Genomic DNA, 25,310 nt, shown 5'->3' on the forward strand with positions numbered 1-25,310 from the left:
TTTTGGCTTAGTTTTCTCCTTATTTTTATTTTTAAAAAAATATTTTCAGCCAGCTACGGTGGGGCTCACCTGTAATCCCAGTGGCTCAGGAGGCTGAGACAGGAGGATTGCGAGTTCAAAGGCAGCCTCAGCAATGGTGAGACACTAAACAACTCAGTGAGACCCTGTCTCTAAATAAAAAACAAAAATAGGGCTGGGGATGTGGCTCAGTGGTTGAGTGCTGCCCCTGAGTTCAAACCATGGTACCAAACACACACACACACACACACACACACACACATTGTGTGTGTGTGTGTGTGTGTGTGTGTGTGTGTGGTGTAGACAGGCCCAATACCTTTATTTTGCTTATTTGTTTTTTTGGGGTGCTGAGGATGGAACCCAGTGCCTCACATGGGCTAGGCAAGCACTCTGCCACTGAGCCACAGCCTAGCCCCCGTCTTATTTTTAAAGTTTTTGTTCTACTTCCAAAACCTGATTTACTATAGAGTCGGACACCATTGGAAACTGATTTCTTATTGAGGAGATAACTGCAGATAATGCCAACAACATTTCTAAGAAAGGATACATCAAGCTGGGCACAGTGATACGTCTAATCCCAGCCATTTGGGAGGCTGAGGCAAGAGGATCACAATTTGAGGCCAGCTTAGGCAATTTAGTGAGAGCTGTCTCAAAACAAAATTTAAAGGACTGGGGATTATGCTCAGGGGGAAAGCACTTGCCTAGCACATGTGAGGTCTTGGGTTCGATACCCAGTATCACCACCACAAAAACAACAAAAATACATCAATACAGCAGATTTCCCCCCAAACGGTGTGTTTGGTATGAAGTAGGGGATGACTGTTTTTCCTAAGTGCAGGACCACTGATTGGATAATTCACAGGATAATATGAAGAAGGATATAGGTGAATATTTCTTTACTGGCTGTTTTTATTTTTACGTATGTTAGAAAAGTATAACTTATACAAACATTACTAGATCTTTTTCTCATTGAAAACTTTTTTTTTTTTTAGTACTATAGTTAGGAATGGCAGGTTTTACACATTTACTTCCCTCTGTTTTCTTTCTAAACCACACAAAAATGATGACAAAGGGATTTTTATAAAAAGGCATAAGTATAAGTATCAAGGACAGGAATTGATAATAATGAAATTTCTTTTTTTTTTTTTTTTTTTAGTTGGACACCTTTATTTTATGTATTTGTTTTTATGTGGTGCTGAGGATGGAACCCAGGGCCTCACTAGGTAAGCGCTCTACCACTGACCCACAACCCCAGCCCTGAAATTTGTCTTTTTATTAAAATATCTTTTGGTTGACAGAAGCTGTTGATTTGTTATAGCCAAATTTATGTTTTCCTTTTATGATTAGCATTCTTTTTTTTAATATTTATTTCTTAGTTGTAGTTGGACACAATATCTTTATTTTATTATATGTGGTGCTGAGGATCAAACCCAGGGCCTCGCACGTGCTAGGCGAGCACTTTACTGCTGAGCCACAACCCCAGCCCTGATTAGCATTCTTTATAACTTTCAGAAATCTCTCCTAATCCAAAGTTAAAAGGATATTTTCCTATTTATCTGGTAAAAGTTTTATTATAGTTTTTTTCTTTTCAGGTTTTGAAATCTACCTGGAATTTATCTTGGTGTATGGTCTGAATTGGGAGAAAAACTTTATTTTTTCCCATTTGGAAATAGTATATTAATGGTTAAATAAGTATTTATAAATATACACACCTGTGGGCTGCGGCTCTAGCTCAGAGGCAGAGCACTTGCCTAGCGTATGTGAGGCACTGGGTTCAATCCTCAGCACACATAAAAGAATAAAGACTTGCTGTCCATCTACAATATAAAAAAAATTTTTTTAAAGTATACTAGGTCTTTCTATTCTGTGCTAGGTCTTTGTATTCTCTTATACTCATCTACTTACCTGTCTTTGTGCCTGTATCACACTTTAAATATCACTTATGTTTAGTCTTTCCATCTTTTATTAAATAAATTCTCTTAACTGCTGAAGTTTATAAGAATACATTGGTTTTTCCAGTCATTTCTTTAGAATTTCACCATAAATACAAATGAAGTCAAAGATCACCATAAATGAAGAAAGCCTCTAACATGAATAATGGAAACTCATACGAAAGAAGCAACTTGGAAGAAACAGACTAGGTAGAGGAAAACTTAACCAGTGTCATCTTTAGAAATATGAAATAATATATTGTGTCCTTAAAACTTCCTAGGTTGGTGGTATATAACTGAAATTCCAGCTACTGGCGAGGCCAAGGCAGAAGGATTCCAAGTTTGAGGCTAGCCTGGAAAACTTTGTGAGACTGTCTCAAAATTAAATGAGCTGGGAGTATAGCTCAGTGATATAAATGTTTACCTAGCATGTTCAAGACCCTGGGTTTAATCCTCAATGCTGGGGGGTGGAGGGGAAGTAATAAAAAATTACAAAAGGATGCTAGAAAAGAAAAGAGCAAAAGAACCTCAGGGACTTAAAAATTTGGTAGCAGAAATGGAAAAATAAATTATTTTGAAGACAAAGTTGAGGAAATATCCAAAAAAGTAGGTGAAATAAAAAGAAAATATATGTAAATTATCAATGAAATAAGAAAATACCCAAGATAGAAGGATATTACTTTAAAAAAACAAACAAAAAACCACTTTATTTTATTTATTTATTTTTATGTGGTGCTGAGGATGGAACCCAGTGCCTCGCATGGGCTAGGCAAGCTCCCTCCCACTGAGCCACAACCCAGCCCCCCCCCCCCATATTACTTTATAATCTGGAAGGACCCGCTATATGCTAGACATGAAGGATAAAGATAAATCTACTCCAAGGCACATCATGTGAGATTTTAGAACACTATAGAGACAAGGAGAAATTTTAAATTGGGGGGAGGGGGAGAGCTCACAAAGGATTAGGAATCAGAACATAAACTTTAATAGCAAAATGAATTAAAAGATGGGCTGGGGTTGTGGCTCAGTAGTAGAGCACTTGTCTCACCATGTGAGACACTGGGTTTGATCCTCAGCACCACATAAAAATAAATAAAAGGCATAAAAATATCTAAAAAAAAATACAGTGGAGCCAGGTTCTTGGGAAGCTGAAGCAGGAGGATCACTGCATTTAGGAGTTCCAGACTGTTTGAGACAAAATAAGCAAAAAATACGACTGGAAGGCTGGGAATGTGGCTTAGTGGTAGAGCGCTTGCCTACCACACATGAGGCATTAGGTTCAATCCCAGTACCACATTAAAAATAAATAAATAAACAAAATAAAGGTATTGTGTCCATCTACAACGTGTGTGTGTGTGTGTGTGAGAGAGAGAGAGAGAGACAGTGTGGAGAGCCACCAATTCCACTACTGGGTATAAATCCAAAGGAAATGAAATCAGTATGTTGAAGAGATGAATCAATAGAAGTGTCCAACAAATAAGTAAAATATCTTTAAAAATAAAAATTAAGAGCCACCCACAGTGCCACGTGCCTATAGCCCGTGGGAGACCTTGAGGCTGGAGGATGGCTTGGCTTCAGCAGTTCAAGGCCAGCCTGGACCACAGAGGGAAACCACATCTCAAAAAAATACATAAAAAAAAATTTAAAAAGCAAAGAAAAAACGGGAGCAGAAAACTTACAAATAAGGAAAATTACTTCAATCTATAACAAATGTGGGAGGGCATTAGACACTTTTATACATGAAAGGTCTCATGTACCTATGAGGAAACTTCTGGAGGAAGGAAGGGGTGGTTGTAATCAGGGATCTCCCTCTTCATCAGAAAGCAAGCTTTGAATTGGCTCAAAAGAGGGAAGAATTCTATAATGATGAAAGGAGATTCCATGATATGGCTGTGCTTTCGATAAAGCAAACGGTCTAGGCTGCAGTGTGTCAGAAGAGTCCAGATGTCTTCAAAAAGATGAAACTAGCTGGGCACAGTGGCACATACCCATAATCACAGCTACTTGGGAAGCTGAGGCAGGATGATCGTTAAGTTTGAGATCAACCTATCTCCAAATAAAAATGCTAGGGAAATAGCCTCATGTGGCTTATAGAATTATTTGATCCTCAAAATAAAAAGGCTTGGGGCTGGGGTTGTGGCTCAGAGGTAGAATACTTGCCAAGCATGTGTGAGGCACTGGGTTCCATCCTCAGCACCACAAACAAAGATATTGTGTCCACCCAAAACTAAAAAATAAATATTCTAAAAATAAAATGGCTCAGTGGTAAAGCACCCACCAGGTTCAATCCCCAGTACGGGGGCGGGGGGGGGGGGACTGATTAAAACAAAAATTTTCTTTTAGTTGTAGATGGACACAATATCTTTATTATTTATTTATTTATTTATTTATATGGTGCTGAGGATTGAACTCAGTGCCTCATGCATGATACAACCCCAGCCCTGATATATTTTAATTATTGAAAAATTTTAACAATTGTTGGGCAAAAGAGCTCGGGATTTGAATAAAGGGCAAGTGCTTAGAAAACTAAGTTAACAATAAGACAACAATTGCTCTATTAATTGTATCAGGGATACAAAATGAGGAGTTTAGTTAAATTATACCATATGGCCCACTTTTTTGGTTGTGGTAGTACTGGGATGGAATCCAGGTATGCCCTACTACTGAATTATAAATCCAGCCCATTTTATTTTTTCTTTCAAGGCAGGGTCTTACTGAGTTGCTGAGGCTGACCTCATACTTGGGGTCTTGCTTCAGCTTCCTGAGTAGCCAGGATTACATGGGTGTGCCACTGTACCCCACTGGCCTAGCTTTAAGTAGCATATATACTATGATAACAAATAATATTGCTACAATATAAGGTATAATGGGTCTTTGTTGGGAAAGCAGAGGAATTGAAGTATGCATATTTTTGTGAGGAAAGGACAGAATATCTAAATAGTGTAAAGTTGATAGGTAGTATCTAAAACAAAAATAACATGTAACACTGTGAGCATATTATTTGGAGATACAGTGAGTATTAAAGGAAACTTTTTAAAAAAAGTTTGAAATAGTTGCCTCTGGGGAATAAACATGGAGAATATTTATGTTGAGGTTGGGAAGCTGATATTTTTCATATGGCTTGTAGAATTATTTGACCCTTTAAATATCTACATATTACTAATAAATTTATAATCAGGCTCGGTTGTGCATGCCTGTAATCCCAGCGGGAGGCTAAGGTGGGATGATCGAGAGTTCAAAGCCAGTCTCAGCAAAAGTGAGGCACTAGGCAACTCAGGGAGAACCTGTCTCTAAATAAAATACAAATAGGGCTGGGGATGTGGCTCAGTGATTGAGTGCCCCTGAGTTCAGTCCCCAATAACAAAAATAAGTAAATTTATAGATGCAATGCAAAAAAAAAAAAAGTTAAAATTATAGAGAAAATACATTTATAGTTGTGTTGGCATTTGACAGGGTGGTGATTCAGCAGATCAGTGGGGAAAAGATGGATTGATTGCTTAAGAGATGCTTTGGGGAAAACCAAAAGAAAAAAATGGCATTGGATTTCCAATGTATGTTGTGCTGGAAAGGTTGAAAGCCTAAGGTTAAAGGTGAACTTAAAATGCTAATACAAGAATTTGTTATATTTGTTTTTTTGAACTAGAGAAAGACTTTGGGTTGGGGGACAAGTACTGGGGATTGAACCCAGGGGTGCTCTACGACTAGGGAACATCTCCAGCCCTTTATATTTTTAATTTTGAGACAGGGTTGCTCTTAAGTTGCTGAGGGTTTTGCTAAATTGCCATGGCTGGTTTTGAACTTTGCAGTCCTCCTGCCTCAGCCTCCCAAGTTGCTGGGATTACAGACCTCTCAACTCAATGACAAATGCAGATTTTAGAAACAACAAGATACCCACCAATTAGGCAAAAATTAGTCTGGAAATGCCAAATTTTAATAAGAATGTGAAGAGATGGATCTCTTGTACTCCTGTAGGGAGTATGGATTAATACAGCTATTTCTGTTTTTATTATTTAATTACTTTGAGAAATTAAATAAGCACATACTCAATGATCCAGGAATCTTAATTCTTGATGAATATTTTAGGGAAACTTGTGTCTAGATTTATAAAGGGGTCACAAATAAGAATATTTATCACAGCACCATTTATATTAGAACTGTGTTAGGTAATTTTCATTAGAGAAGTAGAGAGGTTAAATACAAGGGTTTCATAGTATAGATGCTACTCAGTAAATAAAAATATTGGCAAAAGGAAGCATGGAGAGATCTTAAAAATAGTAATGAGAAAAAAAAAAAAAAGTCAGGCATAGTGGTGCACACCTGTAATTCCAGCAGCTTGGGAGGCCGAGGCAGGAGGATCACAAGGTCAAAGCCAGGCTTGGCAACTTAGCAAGGCCATAAACAATTTAGTGAGATCCTGTCTCAAAATAAAAAGGGTTTGGGGCTGGGGATGTGGCTCAAGCGGTAGCGCGCTCGCCTGGCATGCGTGCAGCTCGGGTTCGATCCTCAGCACCACACACAGACAAAGATGTTGTGTCTGCCAAACACTAAAAAAATAAATATTAAAAAATTTTCTCTCTCTCTCCCTCTTTCTCACTCTCTCTTAAAAAAAAAAAAAAAAGGTTCGGGGTGTGGCTTAGTGGTTAATATCCCTGGGTTCAATTTCTGGTGCAAAAAAAAAAAATGATTTTTTTGCCACAATAACATGTCAATTAAAAATCACACCAAGAAACTTTTGGCTATCCCAGTTAAAGAGGTCTATGAACCAGGCACTGTGGTTCACACCAGTAATCCCAGCTACAGGATGCTGAGACAGGAGAATTGAAAGTTCAAGGCCAACCTAGGCAACTTTGGGTGACCCTATTTCAAAACTTAAAAAGAGCTGGCGATGTAGGTTAGTGGTAGAGCATCCCTGGCTTTAATCCCCAGTACTACAAAAACAGGTCGATTGGCAGAGATGAGTGCATATGAGCTTGAGGTTTTTGAACACAATGCATCTATCCATTATTGGCTTACCACTACCCTATGCAGGGTGACCCTGAGGGAAAATTTAAAATAGGAATAAAAGCGGGGCAGAGGGGCTGGGGTTATGGCTCAGAGGTAGAATACTTGCCCAGCACATGCAAGGCACTGGGTTTGATCCTCAGCATCACATTAAATAAATAAAGATATTGTGTCCAACTACAACTAAAAAATAAAGATAATTTTAAAAAATTGGGCAGAGACATCAGCAGTAACGCACTGTGGAAAAGATAGATTTTACAGTTTAATTCCATTCAAATCACATATACGCACATACTACCACCACCACTGACAATAACAAAACAACAGTACTCCAAAAACAGATTCAGAGTTCCTAAAGTGTATTATCTAAAAGGACTGCGTTGAGTGCCGTGGCACATGCCTGTAATCCCAGCAGCTCAGGAGACTGAGACAAGAGGATTGCATGTTCAAGACCAGCCTCAGCAACTTAGTGAGGCCCTAAGCAACTAAGTGAGACCCTGTCTCAAAATGAAAACAAAAGGGCTGGGGATGTGGCTCAGGCGGTAGCGCGATCGCCTGGCATGCGTGCGGCCCAGGTTCGATCCTCAGCACCACATACAAACAAAGATGTTGTGTCCACTGATAACTAAAAAATAATTAATTCTTTCTCTCTCTCTCTCCCTCTCTCACTCTCTCTTAAAAAAAAAATGAAAACAAAAATGACTGGGGATGTAGCTCGGTGGTAAAGCACCCCTGAGTTAAATATCCAATACCAAAAAATAACTTAAAATAAGTTGGGTCTGGGATTATAGCTTGGTAGTACAATACATGTCTAGAACATGCAAGGCTCTGGGTTCAGTCCCCAATACCACACTCATGCATTATGCATGTGCACACGTACCAAATACCTAAAATGACCAGTTTCTAACCCAAATTATGAGCCATTTGAATAAATAGGAAACTGTGATCCACATCTAGAATAAAAGAAAAAGTCAATAAAAGCTTAGTCTGAGTAGGCCCAGATGTTGAATTTGGCAGATAGTTTTCAAAGCAGATTTTATAAATATTTTTAGAGATTTAAAGGAAAATATTTGTTGGGCAAGGTGACACATGCCTTGAGTCCCACCTATTTGGGAGGCTAAGTGAGTGGGAGGATTAGTTGAGCCCATGAATTTGAGACCACACTGGGCAACACAAACCCCATCTCAAAAAAAACAAAAACAAACAAAAAAAATTTGACAATGATTCAACAAATAGGGAATCTCAGTAGAGAAACAGGAGCTGTAAAATAATGATAATAATAATAATAATAATAACAACAATAATAATAGCCAGTGGTAATTATAGAATTGTAAAGTGTAGTAACTGAAAGGAAACATTTAGTAGATGGCCCAATTGCATGTAGAAAATAACAGAAGAAAAATGAACAAGTTTAATGAATTTGAAGGTAGTGCAGTAGAAATTATCTAATCTGAATAATAGAGAAAAAAAATGATATTAGGCTCGGCGTAAAGGCATATACTTGCCGTCCTAGCTACTCAGGAGAGTGCAGCAGAGGATTGCAAGTTCAAGGCCAGTCTGGGCAATTTAATGAGACCTTCTCATAATTTAAAAAAAAAAGAGCCTGGGCATGTACATTTTTTGCCTAGCATGCATGAGGCCTGGGTTCAATTCTCAGTACTGAAAGGAAAAAAAAAAAAAAGACTATGTTAGAAAGGAGGAGATATCTATAACATAGATAGATATCTATCTATGTTAGAAAGGAGGAGATATCTAAAATCAATAACCTGCCAGGTACAGTGGCACATGCCTTTATAATCCCACCACTTGGGAGGCAGAAGCAGAAGGATTAAAAGTTTAAGTTCAGCCTGAGAAATTTCATAAGACCCTCACTCAAAATCAAAAGTAAAAAGGGCTGGGGATGTAGCTCAGTTATAAAGTGCCTTTGAGTTTAATCCCCACTACCACAAAAAATAAATAACCTAATCTTTTACTTCAAGAAGCTGAAAAAAGAATAAGAAAAACCTAAAGCAGTAGGGGAAAAAAAAGAACATAATAAAGACCAGAGTGAAATGAATGAAAGAGAAAATAAAAGCATTAGAGAAAATTAATGAAACCAAAAATTGAACCTTTGGAAATATCACCAATAAACCAAATGTGGTTCCACATGCCTGTAGTCTCAGCTACCAGGGAGGCTTCATCCATTCATCTATTGAAGAGCACCTAGTTTGGTTCTATGGTTTAGCTATTGTGAATTGTGCTGCTATAAACATTGATGTGGCTGCATCACTGTAGTATGCTGGGTTTTTAAATTTTTGAATTGTCAATGGATTTTTATTTTATTTATTCATATGCGGTGCTGAGAATCAAACCCAGTGCCTCACACATGCTAGGCAAGCACTCTACCACTGAGCCACCACCCCAGCCCCAAGTATGCTGTTTTTAAGTCCTTTGGGTATAGACTGAGGAGTGGGATAGCTGGGTCAAATGGTGGATCTATTCCAAGTTTTCTGAAAAATCTCCTTACTGTGTTCCAGATTGGTTGCACCAACTTGCAGTCCCACCAACAATGTATGAGTGTAGCTTTTCCTCTACATCCTTGCCAATACTTATTGTTGCTTGCATTCTTTTTTAAAATTAATTAGTTAATTAATTTTACAGTAGAATGCATTTTTTGAGCACTTGAATTTACTTTTACTTAACAATTTCCATTCTAGAAATCTAACATAATGGAAGTAACTTTCAAGTGGCAAAAAATAGGTGCATATTCATACATAAATATATATATATATATATATATATATATATATATATATATATATATATATGTTGTTATAAAGATATAAATTTACTAATAAATATGGAAAGGCATAAATTCAACACAATTGTATCAACAACATATAAGGGAAATAGTTAAATGATCAATTTCATACTATAGAATACTATGCATCTATTAGAGACAATGTTCTAAATCTAGAAAATCACAATGTTCTTTTTATTTATTTTTTAATTTTATTTTTTTATTGGTTGTTCAAAACATTACAAACCTCATGATATATCATCTTTCATACATTTGACTCAAGAGAGTTATGAACTCCCATTTTTACCCCAAATACAAATTGCAGAATCACATCAGTTGCACACTCACATTTTTACATAATAGCATATTAGTGACTGTTGTATTCTGCTACCTTTCCTATCCCCTACTATCCCCCCTCCCCTCCCCTCCCATCTTCCCTCTCTACCTCATCTGCTGTTGTTCAATTCTCTCCCTTGTTCACCCCCTTTCCCCTCACAACCTCTTATATGTAATTTTGTGTAACATTGAGGGTCTCCTACCATTTCCATATGATTTCCCTTCTCTCTCCCTTTCTCTCCCCCCACTCGTCTCTGTTTAATGTTAATCTTTTCCTCATGCTCTTCCTCCCTGTTCTGTTCTTAGTTGCTCTCTTTATATCAAGGAAGACATTTAGCGTTTGTTTTTTAAGGATTGGCTAGCTTCGCTTAGCATAATCTGCTCTAATGCCATCCATTTCCCTGCAAATTCCATGATTTTGTCATTTTTAGTGCTGCGTAATACTCCATTGTGTATAAATGCCACATTTTTTTATCCATTCATCTATTGAAGGGCATCTAGGTTGGTTCCACAGTCTAGCTATTGTGAATTGTGCCGCTATGATCATTGATGTGGCAGTATCCCTATAGTACGCTCTTTTAAGATCCTCAGGGAAAAGTCCGAGAAGGGCGATAGCTGGGTCAAATGGTGGATCCATTCCCAGCTTTCCCAGGAATCTCCATACTGCTTTCCAAATTGGCCTCACCAATTTGCAGTCCCACCAGCAATGTACAAGTGTACCCTTTTCCCCACATCCTCGCCAACACTTAATGGCTGCCAATCTTACTGGAGTGAGATGGTATCTTAGGGTGGTTTTGATTTGCATTTCTCTGACTGCTAGAGATGGTGAGCATTTTTTCATGTACTTGTTGATTGATTGTATGTCCTCCTCTGAGAAGTGTCTGTTCAGGTCCTTGGCCCATTTGTTGATTGGGTTATTTGTTATCTTATTGTTTAATTTTTTGAGTTCTTTGTATATTCTGGATATTAGGGCTCTATCTGAAGTGTGAGGGGTAAAAATTTGTTCCCAGGATGTAGGCTCTCTATTTACCTCTCTTATTGTTTCTCTTGCTGAGAAAAAACTTTTTAGTTTGAGTAAGTCCCATTTGTTTATTCTTGTTATTAACTCTTGGGCTATGGGTGTCCTATTAAGGAATATGGAGCCCGACCCCATAGTATGTAGATCGTAGCCAACTTTTTCTTCTATCAGACGCAGTGTCTCTGATTTGATATCTAGCTCCTTGATCCATTTTGAGTTAACTTTTGTGCATGGCGAGAGAAAGGGATTCAGTTTCATTTTGTTGCATATGGATTTCCAATTTTCCCAGCACCATTTGTTGAAGATGCTATCCTTCCTCCATTGCATGCTTTTAGCCCCTTTATCAAATATAAGAAAGTTGTAATTTTGTGGATTGGTCTCTGTGTCCTCTATTCTGTACCATTGGTCCACCTGCCTGTTTTGGTACCAGTACCATGCTGTTTTTGTTACTATTGCTCTGTAGTACAGTTTGAAATCTGGTATTGCTATACCTCCAGATTCACACTTCCTGCTTAGAATTGCTTTTGCTATTCTGGGTCTTTTGTTTTTCCATATGAATTTCATGATTGCTTTATCTATTTCTACAAGATATGCCGTTGGGATTTTGATTGGCATCGCATTAAACCTGTAGAGAACTTTGGGTAATATCACCATTTTGATGATGTTAGTTCTGCCTATCCATGAACAGGGTACATTTTTCCATCTTCTAAGATGATCTTCTATCTCTCTCTTTAGGGTTCTGTGGTTTTCACTGTACAAATCTTTCACCTCTTTTGTTAGGTTGATTCCCAAGTATCTTATTTTCTTTGAGGATATTGTGAATGGAGTGGTTTTCCTCATTTCCATTTCAGAAGTTTTGTTGCTGATATACAGGAATGCCTTTGATTTATGCGTGTGATTTTATATCCTGCCAATTTGCTGAATTCATTTATCAATTCTAGCAGTTTCTTTGTAGACCCTTTTGGGTCTGCTAAATATATTATCATATCATCTGCAAATAGCGATTATTTAAGTTCTTCTTTTCCTATTTTTATGCCTTTAATTTCTTTTGTCTGTCTAATTGCTCTGGGCTAGTATTTCAAGAACTAAATTGAATAGAAGTGGTGATAGAGGGTATCCCTGTCTTGTTCCAGATTTTAGAGGGAATGGCTTCAGTTTTTCTCTATTTAGGATGATGCTAGCCTGAGGTTTAGCATATATAGCTTTTACAATGTTGAGGTAAGTTCCTGTTATCCCTAGTTTTTCTAGTGTTTTGAACATAAAGGGATGCTGTACTTTGTCGAATGCTTTTTCTGCATCTATTGAGATGATCATATGGTTCTTATCTTTAAGTCTATTGATGTGGTGAATAGCATTTATTGATTTCCGTATATTGAACCAGCCCTGCATCCCAGGGATGAATCCTGCTTGATCATGGTGCACAATTTTTTTGATATGCTTTTGTATTCGATTCACCAGGATTTTATTGAGCATTTTTGCATCCAAGTTCATTAGAGATATTGGTCTGTAGTTTTCTTTCTTTGAAGTGTCTTTGACTGGTTCCGGGATCAGGGTGATGTTGGCCTCATGGAATGAATTTGGAAGAGCTCCTTCTTTTTCTATTTCTTGAAATAGCTTGAAAAGTATTGGTATTAATTCTTCTTTGAAGGTTTTGTAAAACTCCGCTGTATACCCATCTGGTCCAGGGCTTTTCTTGGTTGGTAGTCTTTTGATGGCCTCTTCCATTTCTTCCTTTGTTATTGGTCTGTTTAAATTATGTGTGTCTTCCTGACTCAATTTGGGCAGATCGTATGACTTAAGAAATTTATTGATATCTTCACTATCTTCTATTTTATTGGAATATAGGGTTTCAAAATACTTTCTAATTATCTTCTCTATTTCTGTAATGTCTGTTGTGAAATTGCCTTTTTCATCCCGTATGTTAGTAATTTGAGTTCTCTCTCTTTTCTTCTCTTCGTTAGCATGGCTAAGGGCCTGTCGATCTTATTTATTTTTTCAAAGAACCAACTTTTAGTTTTATCAATTTTTTCAATGTTTTTTTTGGTTTCAGTTTCGTTGATTTCTGCTCTGATTTTAATTATTTCTTGTCTTCTACTACATTTGCTGTTGTTTTGCTCTTCCTTTTCTAGGTTTTTGAGGTGTAGTGTGAGTTCATTTATTTGTTGGTTTTTTCTTTTTTTGAGGCAAGAACTCCAGGAAATGAATTTCCCTCTTAAAACTGCTTTCATTGTGCCCCATAGATTCCGGTATGTTGTGTCTATATTGTCATTTGTCTCTAAGAATTTTTTTATCTCCTCCTTTATGTCTTCTGTAACCCATTAATCATTCAGTAACATATTGTTCATTTTCCATGTGATGTGGGATTTTTCCTTCCTTCTTTTATCATTGATTTCCAGTTTCATTCCATTATGATCAGATATGGTGCATGGTATTATCTCCACACCTTTATATTTACTAAGAGTTGCCCTATGGCATAATATATGGTCTATCTTTGAGTAGGATCCATGTGCTGCTGAGAAGAACGTGTATCCACTTGATGATGGTTGATATATTCTATATATGTTGGTTAAGTCTAGGTTATTGATTGTGCTATTGAGTTCTATAGTTTCTTTATTCAGCTTTTGTCTAGAGGATCTGTCTAATGGCAAGAGCGTGTGTTGAAGTCACCCATAATTATTGTGTTGTAGTCTATTTGACTCTTGAACTTGAGGAGAGTTTGTTTTATGAACGTTGCAGCACCATTGTTTGGTACATACAAATTGATAATTGTTATGTCTTGTTGGTGGATGGTTCCTTTTAACAGTATATAGTGTCTTTTTTTATCCCTTTTGATTAACTTAGGTTTGAAGTTGATTTTATTCGATATGAGTATGGCCACTCCTGCTTGCTTCCGAGGGCGATGTGAGTGGTATGATTTTTCCCAACCTTTTACCTTCAGACTATATATGTCTTTTCCTATCATATGAGTCTCCTGAAGGCAGCATATTGTTGGATTTGTTTTTTTGATCCAGGTTACTAGCCTATGTCTCTTGATTGGTGAGTTTAGGCCATTAACATTTAAGGTTACAATTGAAATATGGTTTGTACTTCCAGTCATGTTTATTTATTTATTTATTATACTTTGGCTAGCTTTTAGTTTTTGGTTATTTTCCTCCCCCTTTACTGAGATACCTCCCGCTGTTAGTTTTGGGCACTATTTTTCAATTCCTCTTCTTGTAGTATTTTGCTCAAAACACTTTGCAGTGCTGGTTTTCTGGCTGCGAATTCTTTTAGCTTTTGTTTATCATGAAAGATTTTAATTTCATTGTCAAATCTGAAGCTTAATTTTGCTGGATACAGTATTCTTGGTTGGAATCCATTATTTTTCAGCGTTTGAAATACATTGTTCCAGGATCTTCTCGCTTTCAAAGTCTGTGATGAAAAATCAGTCGTTAACCTAATTGGTTTACCCCTGGATGTAATCTGCCTCCTTTCTCTCGTAGCTTTTAATATTCTCTCCTTGTTCTGTATGTTGGCTGTCTTCATAATTATATGTTTTGGAGCTGGTCTATTACGGTTTTGAATGTTTGGGGTCCTGTAGGCTTCCAGGATTTGGCAATCCATTCCATCTTTCATCTCTGGGAAGTTTTCTAGAATTATTTCATTTAATAGGTTGTCCATTCCTTTGGTTTGAATCTCTATGCCTTCTTCTATCCCGATGACTCTCAAATTTGGTTTTTTTATGACATCCCATATCTCTTGAATAGATTGCTCATGAGATTTAAGCATCTTTTCTGTGTTGACTATATTCTTTTCAAGTTGATAAACTTTGTCTTCATTATCTGATGTTCTGACTTCTACTTGATCTAGTTTATTTGTAATATTCTCGTTTTAGTTTTTAATTTGGTTTATAGTTTCCTGCATTTCTAGGATTACTGTTTGATTTTTTTAAAGATCTCTATCTCCTGGTAAAGCTCGTTCTTTGCCATTTGAATTTGTTTGTTTAATTCGTTTTCAAAATATACTTTCATTGCTTGGACTTGCTGTCTCATGTCTTCTCTAATATTCCTTTCCATCTGAGTTAGGTATGCCTTGAGTTCTTTCCCTATCCATGTTTCTGATGCTTCTAGGTCCTCCTGTAGATTTAAGTTGTCCTGCATTGTTTGTAATCCTTTTTTCCCTTGTTTTTTCATGTTGTCCACGTTACTTTCCAGCTCTATTTGATTGCTGTGTTTCTGCTCTCTCCTATAGACTTGTTTTGGTTTTGTATATCTCTGTTGTCTCTCCTTTGTGTTGGTAGACTATGCCTGCTAAAGTGGATTCCGCTGGGAAGGACTTCCGACTGCCGAGCTCCAGTGACATCACCTCTCTGCTATGGCGGGCCCCAGGCTCCTTGCCGGGGTGTCCGAAGTGGGGGGTGGGACTGGACTGTCTCTGGTTGGTTTCAGCTCCCGGTTGGCTACTTCATGAAGGCCTGGCTATAGACCTCTTCCTAGAGTCTCTGTGCTGTACCTGCTGGGCCGCACCTTGGGGTCTAGCCGTGCGGTCGCCGGCGGGCGGGCAGTCTCTAACCGCCCAGTTGCGCAGGCAGCGGGTGGGCGATCAGTCACCGGCGGGTGTGCGGTCTCCAGCCGCCCAGTTGCACGGGCAGCGGGCCGTCTTTCGCCAGTGGGCCTGCGATCTCTAGCTGCCCAGTCGCGCAGTCGGTCGCCGGCAGGTGGGCTTTCTCCAGCCGCCCAGTCACGCGGGCAGCGGGTGGGCTGGCGGGCATGCGATCTCCAGCCGCCCAGTCGCGAGGGCCTGGCCTCTAGTCTTCTGGTTTCTCCTGCTAGCCCAGTCTTCCCCTGAGTGATGCCTTTCGGCAGTTCAATCTGTACTCTGGGCCTGCAGTTTGCTGGGTGTGGAGGGTGGCTATTGGGAACCCCAGCACTCTATTGTTTTGATTTTTTCCGCTTGCCCCTCCCCCAGCGCTGGCAAGACAGGTTTCCTTTTCGCTGCTGATGGGAGGGGGAGTTGGAGGTCTGGTGTCACTACCTTTCCCCGCCTCTTTATGCAGGCTCGTTCTGATAATCTCTCCCCCGGGAAGCCTAGGAGAGATTTTATGCGAATTCCCCGCTGTATGGGAGATGGGCTGAGTAACACACACCTGTTTTATTGTTGCAATCTGTTGGAGACTGGCGGTGGTTATGTAAGCTCTCCAAGATGGTGGCCGCTGGCTTCCTTGGTGGAATTTCCGTTGTGGGGGATAGAACTGGACCGCTTCCTTCCCTGTCTGAAATCCCGAACTCAGCCCGGGGCTCAGTGAGGGCACGGCCGGCAGGATTCCACAGAATCCGTAGCAACGTTTCTCTCTGCTTGCTGGTCGCTTCTCAGCGGTGCCCTGCTGTCTGTAGCCGCGGGGCGGGCCGTGCAGATCAGTCAGCCTGGATCTCCGGTCGCACAGTTGGCTCGTGTTTGAGACTCAATTATCGGACCTCGGTGCTGGAAATCCTTCCTCTAGGTTTCAGTGCACCCCAATTTTGCTGTAAATTCCTAACAAGATAGTTTTTTGTCGTTCTAACTCGTTATTCACCTGCGCAGTGACGCGGTACACGCGGCCATCCTGGAGTCCTGAACCACAATGTTCTTTTTAAAAAATTACTAATTTATTTTAATTAGGTATATATGAGAGCAGAATGCATTTTGATTAATTGTACACAATAATAGCACAACTTTACATTTCTACAACTTTACATTTGTACATGATGTAACATCATACCACATGTGCAGTCATATATGTACCTAGGGTAATAATGTCCATCTCATTCCACCATCTTTCCTGCCCCCATGCACCCTCTCTCCCCTCCCTTTCCTTTGCCCAATCAAAATTCCTGCATTTTTCCCATGCCTTCCATATCCCTGTTGTGGATCAGCATCCATATATCAGAGAGAACATTGAGCCTTTGGTTTTTTGGGATTGGCTTTCTTTGCTTAGCATGATATTTTTCATCTCTCTCAATTTACCTGCAAATGCCATAATTTTATTCTCTTTTAATGCTGAGTAATATTCCATTGTGTACATATCCCACAGTTTCTTTATCCACTCATCTATTGAAAGGCATCTAGTTTTATTCCACAGTTTAACTATTGTGAATTGAGTTGCTATGAACATTGATGTGGCTGTGTCACTATAGTATGCTGATTTTAAGTCCTTTGGGGATAGACTGAGGAGTGGGATAGGAGTGGTTCCATTCCAAGTTTTCTAAGGAATCTCCATACCACTTTCCAGATTGGTTGCACCAATTTGCAATCCTACCAGCAATGTATGAGTGTGCCTTTCCCCCCACATCCTTGCCAACATTTATTGTTGTCTGAATTCTTGATAACTGCCATTCTGACTGGCATGAGATGAAATTTTAGAGTAGTTTGATTTGTGTTTCTCTAATTACTAGAGATATTGAACATTTTCCATATATTTCTTAATTGAATGTATATCTTCTTCTAAGAAGTGTCTGTTAAGCTCCTTAGCCCATTTATTGATTTGGGTTGTTTGTTCTTTTGGTGTTAAGTTTTTTGAGTTCTTTATAGATCCTGGAAATTAGTGCTCTAATTGCATGTGGCAAAAATTTGCTCCCAAAATGTAGGCTCTCTCTTCACCACATGGTTTCTTTTTCTGAGAAGAAGCTTTTTAATTTGAGTCCATCCTATTTATTAATTCTTGATTTTATTTCTTGCGCTTTAGGAGTCTTGTTAAGGAAGTCAGGGCATAATCCGATGTGATGAAGATTTGGGCCTATTTTTCTTCTATTAGGCACAGGGTCTCTGTTCTAATGTCTAAGTCTTTGATATACTTTGAATTGATTTTTGTGCAGGGTGAGAGATAGATGTTCAATTTCATTCTGCTTCATATGGATTTCCATTTTTCCTAGCACCATTTGTTGAACAGGCTATCTGTTCTAATGTATGTTTTTGGCTCTTTTGTCTAGTATGAGATAGCCATATTTATGTGGGTTTCTGTGTCTTCTATTCTAGATCATTGGTCTACATGTCTATTTTAGTACCAGTACCATGCAATTTTTGTTACTATTGCTCTGTAACATAGTTTAAGGTCCGGTATCGTGATTCCTCCTGCTTCACTTTTCTTGCTAAGGGTTGCTTTGTCTATTCTGAACATCTTATATTTCCAAATGAATTTCACGATTGCCTTTTCTATTTCTATAAGGAATAATGTTGGGATTCTAATTGGAATCACTTTGAATCTGTTTAGCACTTTTGGTAGTATGGCCATTTTGACAATATTAATTCTGCCCATCCAAAACCACAGGAGTTCTTTTCCATTGTCACTAGAATTCTTCATGACATCAACCATTCTAAATTGCATTCTGTGGAAAAAGACTTAAGATGAAGAGATACAAAGCTAAGACTTATTGGGGCTGGGACTGTAGCTCAGTGGCAGAGTGTTTGATCCTCAGCACCACATAAAAATAAATAAAGACATACTGTTCATCTAGAACTACAAAAAATTTAAAAAAATTATTGGAGTGCTAACACTCTTGAGAGGTATATAGGTAAGGAAGTAAGGAAAGCAGGATTGGGCATAGGGAAAAACTGACACACCTGAAGATGTAACTATTATGGTTTAGATATGAGGTGTCCCCAAAAAGCTCATGTGTGAGACAATGCAAAAAAGTTTAGAGGTGAAATGATTGGGTTATGGGAGTTTTAACCTAATCAGTACATGAATCCCCTGATGGGAATTAACTGGATCGTAACTGTAGGCAGGCAAGGTGTGGCTGGAAGAGGTGGGTCCCAGAGGAGTGTGTTTGGGGTTTATATTTTGTTATGGTGAGGACGGATTGCCGCACTCTGGCTGGGCACAAATCACGAGTCACCACACAGCTTGTAGATTCAAACAGCAATTCTTTATTCCCGAACTCACATCAGCCAGCTACAAAAACGTTCTGGGGAAATCCACGTTCTCTGCCCAAATCCACCACTCCACTGGGCTTCTGTCTCCCAAAATATATTGTCTGACCCTAAGAACTCAAGAGGAACTCAGGCAGCAGGATACGCCCTATTCTAAACGGGGAACACCCTAATCTCGTATTATGCTAAACCGGGAACACCCTAAACACAGATCCACCCTGGTCCTTGAGCAAGGTCACCTTACATGCAATGTAGCTGCAAAATGTCCTATTTCCATGAGTCCTTCCACTAAAGAAACATGGGGGTACACTGGCAAGGAAATTGTCATACCTACTTGGCTGATGGCTCCCAGCATCTCCCCCCTTCTGATTAATTAAACAACAAGTAATGTGGCTTAAGGACCGTGCCTGGTAGGTTGTCCAATTCAACATATGGTTCTTACCCGTCATCGGAAAACTGACCTTTAGGCATCAGCCTCCTGTCTTAGGTTGATACCACTGCAATTGGATCATACCCGTCACTGACTACCGGTCCAGCATACAGCCATACTTGTGGATATGTCTATGCACCAGTGGGGGGGTGAGGTTCTTTGCCTCACCTCTGTTGGCCCCCAAATTTGGCCATGGTGCCAGTGGGGGAGTGAGGTTAATGTGGCTTAAGGACCGTGCCTGGTAGGTTGCCCCCGTACGGGCCACCAGATGCCGCAGTCTGGCTGGGCACAAATCACGAGTCACCACACAGCTTGTAGATTCAAACAGCAATTCTTTATTCCCGAACTCACACCGGCCATCTACAAACACGTTCTGGGGAAATCCACGTTCTCTGCCCAAATCCACCACTCCACTGGGCTTCTGTCTCCCAAAATATATTGTCTGACCCTAAGAACTCAAGAGGAACTCAGGCAGCAGGATATGCCCTATTCTAAACGGGGAACACCCTAATCTCATATTATGCTAAACCGGGAACACCCTAAACACGGATCCGCCCTGGTCCTTGAGCAAGGTCACCTTACATGCAATGTAGCTGCAAAATGTCCTATTTCCATGAGTCCTTCCACTAAAGAAACACGGGGGTACGCTGGCAAGGAAATTGTCATACCTACTTGGCTGATGGCTCCCAGCAACAGATAGCTCTGTCTCTGTCTCTCTCTGCTTTCTGGTAGCCATGTCTTGAGCCACTTTCCCCTGCCACACTCTTCCACCATGATGTTCTGCCACACCTTAGGCCCACAGCAATGGAGTTGGCCATTAATGAACTAAGAACTCTGAAACTGCAGCCTTGAAAATAAGCTTTTCTACCTCTAAAATTGTTCTTGTCAGGTTTCCTGGTTGCAGCAATGAAAAAACTGACTAAAGTATATAAAAAAAGTTTCAGCTGATCCTATGGGAGAACTCTGGAGCTGGAATGGTCCTTCAGGTTTTTCTCAAATTGAGGCAAAGAGACCAGGCCTTGTATCCCTGCATTAACCAATTATTGTACATGGGTCCCATAGAAGAGCTCACCTTAGGTGACTCGTTTTCGTAACTCCTAGGGCATTGCATTGTGGTATCAGAGGCCAATGGGTGTGGTAGCATACACATATAGTTCAAACTACTTGGAAGGCTGAGGTAGGAGGATGGCTTGAGGCCAGGAATCTGAACTGTAGGGCACACTGCTGATTGGGGATCCATGCTAAGTTCAGCATCAATAGGGTAACCTTCCAGGAGCAGGGGATCACTGTTCCTAAGGAGGAGTGAACCAAAGGGTGAAACTAAGGAATGGGTATGTTGACTCTGAAAAGAGATCTGGATGGAGCACTATAGTATTTGTTAAACCTAGCAGAGAAGTATTATTGCACATGGATGTGCCCAAGAGTGGGCCAGATCCCGAGTGTTTACATAAATCAAGGTCCCAGGCCTCAAACACTTCATAAACTATACACAATATTTTAAACATTTGTAGATTATCTGTTTCTACCTCCTGGAACATAAGCTCTAGGAGGGTAGAAACTATGTTTTCTTCACCATTTTTTCCCTAGGCACTGAAGTTGATTAACTGTTGAATGAATCTAATAGGAGTCTTGAGATATGAAGAAAAAGGATCTGGCTTCATGTTATGCAGAGTTAAGAGTGGCATGTCTCTGGAGAAGAGCAGGTGGAGCTGAGCATGGGTGTGAACTCCTCATCTTAAACTGTGGCAGAAGACACACAGATAAAGATTCTCCAATCTAGTAGGGTGCGGTGGCACATGCTGCCTATAATCCCAGAAGCTCAGGAGGCTGAGGCAGGAGGACACAAAGTCGGCCTCAGCAACTCAATGAGGCCCTAATCAACTCAGTGAGACTCTATTTCTGATTAAAATACAAAATAGGGCTCTTTCTGGGGATGTGGCTCAGTGGTATCCACCCCCCCAACAAAAAAAAAAGTGTTGGGAATTTGGCTCAGTGGTTAAGTGCCCCTGGGTTTAATCTCTGGTACCAAAAAAAAAAAAAAAGAAAAGAAAAAGAAAAAGAAAAAAAGAAAGATCCTCTAATCATGAGACCCTGCATGAAGAAAGTACAAGCATTCAACATGTGGGATCCATTTTCACAGTCCGTAGTCTTCAGCCCAGTCTCTCTGGATGCTCCTTGAGTTCTTCAAATATCCAATTTTTTTTTTATTGGTTGTTCAAAACATTACAAAGCTCATGACATAACATCTTTCATACATTTGATTCAAGTGAGTTATAAACTCCCATTTTTACCCCGAATACAAATTGCAGAATCACATCAGTTACACGTTCCCATTTTTACATAATGCCATATTAGTGATTGTTGTATTCTGCTGCCTTTCCTATCCCCTACTATCCCCCCTCCCCTCTATCCAAATGGTTTGAGGAAAGGCTTCATGTTCCAGGTGAAAGGCATTGTAGAATACCAGATGGAGAATTAGAAGACCCAGTTTGAATTCCCTCAATCACTAACTAACTGTGTGATTTTGGGGAATTATAGGGCTCAGTATACTCATATGTCAATGGGATCAATAGTACACAGCTGTCTTTAGGGTCAAGAGTATTAATATATCTGAAGCAGGGTACTTTCTGCAATTCAGGCTAGTTCTATGAGAAATAGGGATAAAGGACAGGAGAGAGAGAGCCTGGGCAAACTCCAGGCAGAGGTGCACACAGCCTGCTCACAGACAGGCCTCTCACATTCCAGCTTCCACATATGCACAGAAAGCTGTGAGCTCTATTCTGCACATCTGCGTAGATAGTAACTGCCAAGATAATTGGTTTTAAAGTCTGTTCCTTATCTTTTCCCCTGGCATGCAGGAGCTGTGTGCCTATGCACACAGAAGAGCAGTGGACAGAGATAGCAAGACACCACCATGGTCCGGGATCAGCTGCTGGCCAAAATGAAGGGCTACTTTCGGATCCACAGCCTCCTGGCCCGACAGTGCTTGGCAGAGTTTCTGGGTGTATTTGTGCTCATGGTAGGCAGTAACTGGGGGGAAGAAAGGAGGGAGGTAGACCAATGTTTCTGGCTCTTCCTATACTTCCTTTCAATCTCTTCTCTTTCCCTCTTGTTTCTCCTCTTCCTTCTTCTCCTTCTCCTTATTTTTAAATTTTTGTTTGTTTTATACTGGGGATTGAACCAGGGCACTTTACTGCTTACCTACAGAGTTTCTAATAACTTTCTGAGGGCTCACCAAGTTGCTGAGGCTGGCTTCAAACCTGCAATCCTCTTGCCTCAACCTCCCAAGTCATTAGAACTATAGGCACGCTCAAGGACACTCAGCTTGCTTCTTCCCTCCCTTTTTCCTTCTCTTCCACTTCTTCCATTTCTTTATCTCTTTCCTGTTTCTGCTTTTCTCCTTTCCCTGCTGGTCCCTTGGTTGCTCCCAATCTCTCTCCTGTTGGTCTCCTGGACTTCCTTTTCCTCACCTTTCCTCTCCCTGTCAGCTCCTCACTCAGGGGGCTGTGGCCCAGGCTGTCACCAGTGGAGAAACCAAAGGCAACTTCTTCACCATGTTTCTGGCTGGTTCTCTGGCAGTTACAATAGCCATCTACGTGGCAGGCAATGTCTCAGGTGAGCAGGGTGGGGTCTGGTCATCGGAAGGGGTGGGACGTGTATGTGGCAGTGGGTGTCTGCAATGGTAAAAAGGCAGGTCCTTTGGTGACTCATGAATATTATCTTCGTAAGCTTGACCAGTGCCCTAGACCGAGATATGTCTTCAGCCTTACCCAGTCCCTCCCCTTCCTATCTCTCTCCATTCCCCTTCCTCACACTAATGGATCAGTTGGCTTACCTTGGCAGAAGTCTATGCCAGGGCAATGACGGTAAGTACTGCCCTCTGAAGCCTCACACCTGAAGCTCTCTGGTGTCAACTCCACTCAGGACCTTGCTGCTTGTCCCTCAGATACACGCTGCATCAGTGTGCTGAAGTGGAAAGGGCAGAGATACACAGGTTCAAATCTTGGCTTCATTGTGTGACCTTGAGGAGTCACTTAAACTCTTTGAGCCTTAATTCCTTAAGATGAAGCATAAAGATCATGAGTTCAAAGCCAGCCTCATCAAAAGTGAGGCTCTAAGCAATGAGACCCCATCTCTAAATAAAATACAAAAAATAGGGTTGGGGAAGTGGCTCAGTGGTCAAGTGCCCCTGAGTTCAATCCCTGATACCAAAAAAAAGAAAAAAAATATACACACACCCATATGTGATGGAAATGATACAATTTATCCTAAGAGTTGTAGGAAGGAGTGGCCGTGTTGCTGGTGACAGTGTTTGGATGCTCATTTTCTTCCTCTGTCCCTAAAGGAGCTCACCTGAACCCAGCCTTCTCTCTAGCCATGTGCCTCCTGGGACGCTTCCCCTGGTCCAAGCTCCCCATCTACTGCTTTGTGCAGCTGCTGTCTGCCTTCTGTGCCTCTGGAGCCACCTATGTTCTCTACTATGGTAACAGAGGGGACAGTGTTGGAGCACCTGTATGTGAGGAGGGGTGCCTCAGGGCAGTTTGCAGTAAGTCAAGATGGCAACCCGGGGTTTTCCTGTCTCCCAAAGATGCTCTACAGAACTATACAGGGGGGAACCTGACAGTGACTGGCCCCAAGGAGACTGCCTCCATCTTTGCCACCTATCCTGCCCCTTATTTGTCCCTGAACAATGGCTTCCTGGATCAGGTAGGTGAGAGGAGCAGAACTGGAAAAGTTTAACCTTTTCCCTTCACTTGGGACCCCAGCCAATTGTTCTGGGTGGAATATGGAGCTAGTTCTACTTTGGTACCCCACCAGCCCCCAGCTGCTTGTGTTGAACAAAGCCAGGTGACATGGGGGTCATGGTTTGGAGTGTTTGGGTGAGGGCAAATGGAGCACCTGGCAACTAATGACCAGGACCCCTCTGTCTGAAGGTTTTGGGCACTGGGATCCTGATTGTGGGGCTCTTGGCCATCGTGGACGGACGCAACAAGGGAGTACCTGTGGGTCTGGAGCCTGTGGTGGTGGGGCTGCTGATCCTGGCCATCGGACTATCCATGGGTGTCAACTGTGGGTTCCCACTCAACCCTGCCAGAGATCTGGGTCCACGGCTCTTCACCTACTTGGCTGGCTGGGGCCCTGAAGTCTTCAGGTGGGAGACATCTTCCCTGGATGCGGTCCTTAACTCACCTCTCTCTGCTAATGGCTCTGTCCCTGGGTCCCTAGCTTTCTCCTCTTAAATAGTTCTCTTGCCCTCTTAGGACAGCATTCCTCACTCTCCCCTGTCCTTTCACTGAATCAGTTAAGATTTAGAGGTTGTATTCTGGGGAACGTCATATCATTTCTTTGGTCATTAGTGACCTACTTCATCAGCAAATGGGTATTTCAGATAATTCCCTAAGGCTAGAGGCTGGACTAAGTTCTTCTGGTGGTCTCTCCTCTCTCTTCTGGTGTCTTTCACTCCAGGAACTACTTTAGGGAGCTCCCTTGGTTACTGGCGCAGTCCTTGAGGAGAGGGGAGACTAAGGGAACCATTCCTGATGCGTCTCTTCTGTCCTTCTCTTGCAGTGCTGGCAATGGCTGGTGGTGGGTGCCTGTGGTGGCCCCTTTGGTGGGGGCTACCCTTGGCACAGCCACATACCAGCTGCTGGTGGCTCTGCACCACCCTGAAGACTCACAGCAAGGTCAGAAAAAAGCCTCAGACTTGGAAACTCCTGCCTCCGTTCAGATGCCCAGCCTCAGGGCCTCTAGGAACGCAGTTGCTAAAAGTAGCCACGAGGGGGTGTCCACCCTGGACGCTGGCTTGGGAGGGCTGCGGGAGTCTGCGGGGTGGAAGGCCGACGGGGGAACTTTCCTCTAGTCGGGGCCTGGCGGGGAACTTGCCTCCAAACCTGGGTCCCCTCTGCCTGACTT

The 25,310-nt window shown here is 41.0% G+C and overlaps 1 protein-coding gene across 1 annotated transcript; it reads left to right on the plus strand.

Annotated features, from left to right (window-relative positions):
- Positions 1-25,257, plus strand: Aqp10 (aquaporin 10). Its single transcript, XM_076861557.1, has 8 exons — positions 1-136; positions 1,175-1,241; positions 22,256-22,416; positions 22,886-23,012; positions 23,743-23,880; positions 23,986-24,104; positions 24,332-24,549; positions 24,966-25,257. The coding sequence occupies exons 3-8, from the start codon at positions 22,312-22,314 to the stop codon at positions 25,255-25,257; spliced, it is 999 nt and encodes a 332-aa protein (XP_076717672.1). The 5' UTR covers positions 1-136; positions 1,175-1,241; positions 22,256-22,311.
- The last annotated feature ends 53 nt before the right edge of the window (positions 25,258-25,310 follow it).

The sequence above is a fragment of the Callospermophilus lateralis genome, chromosome 7 (assembly GCF_048772815.1).
Source record: "Callospermophilus lateralis isolate mCalLat2 chromosome 7, mCalLat2.hap1, whole genome shotgun sequence".
In the NCBI taxonomy this organism is placed as follows: domain Eukaryota; kingdom Metazoa; phylum Chordata; class Mammalia; order Rodentia; family Sciuridae; genus Callospermophilus; species Callospermophilus lateralis.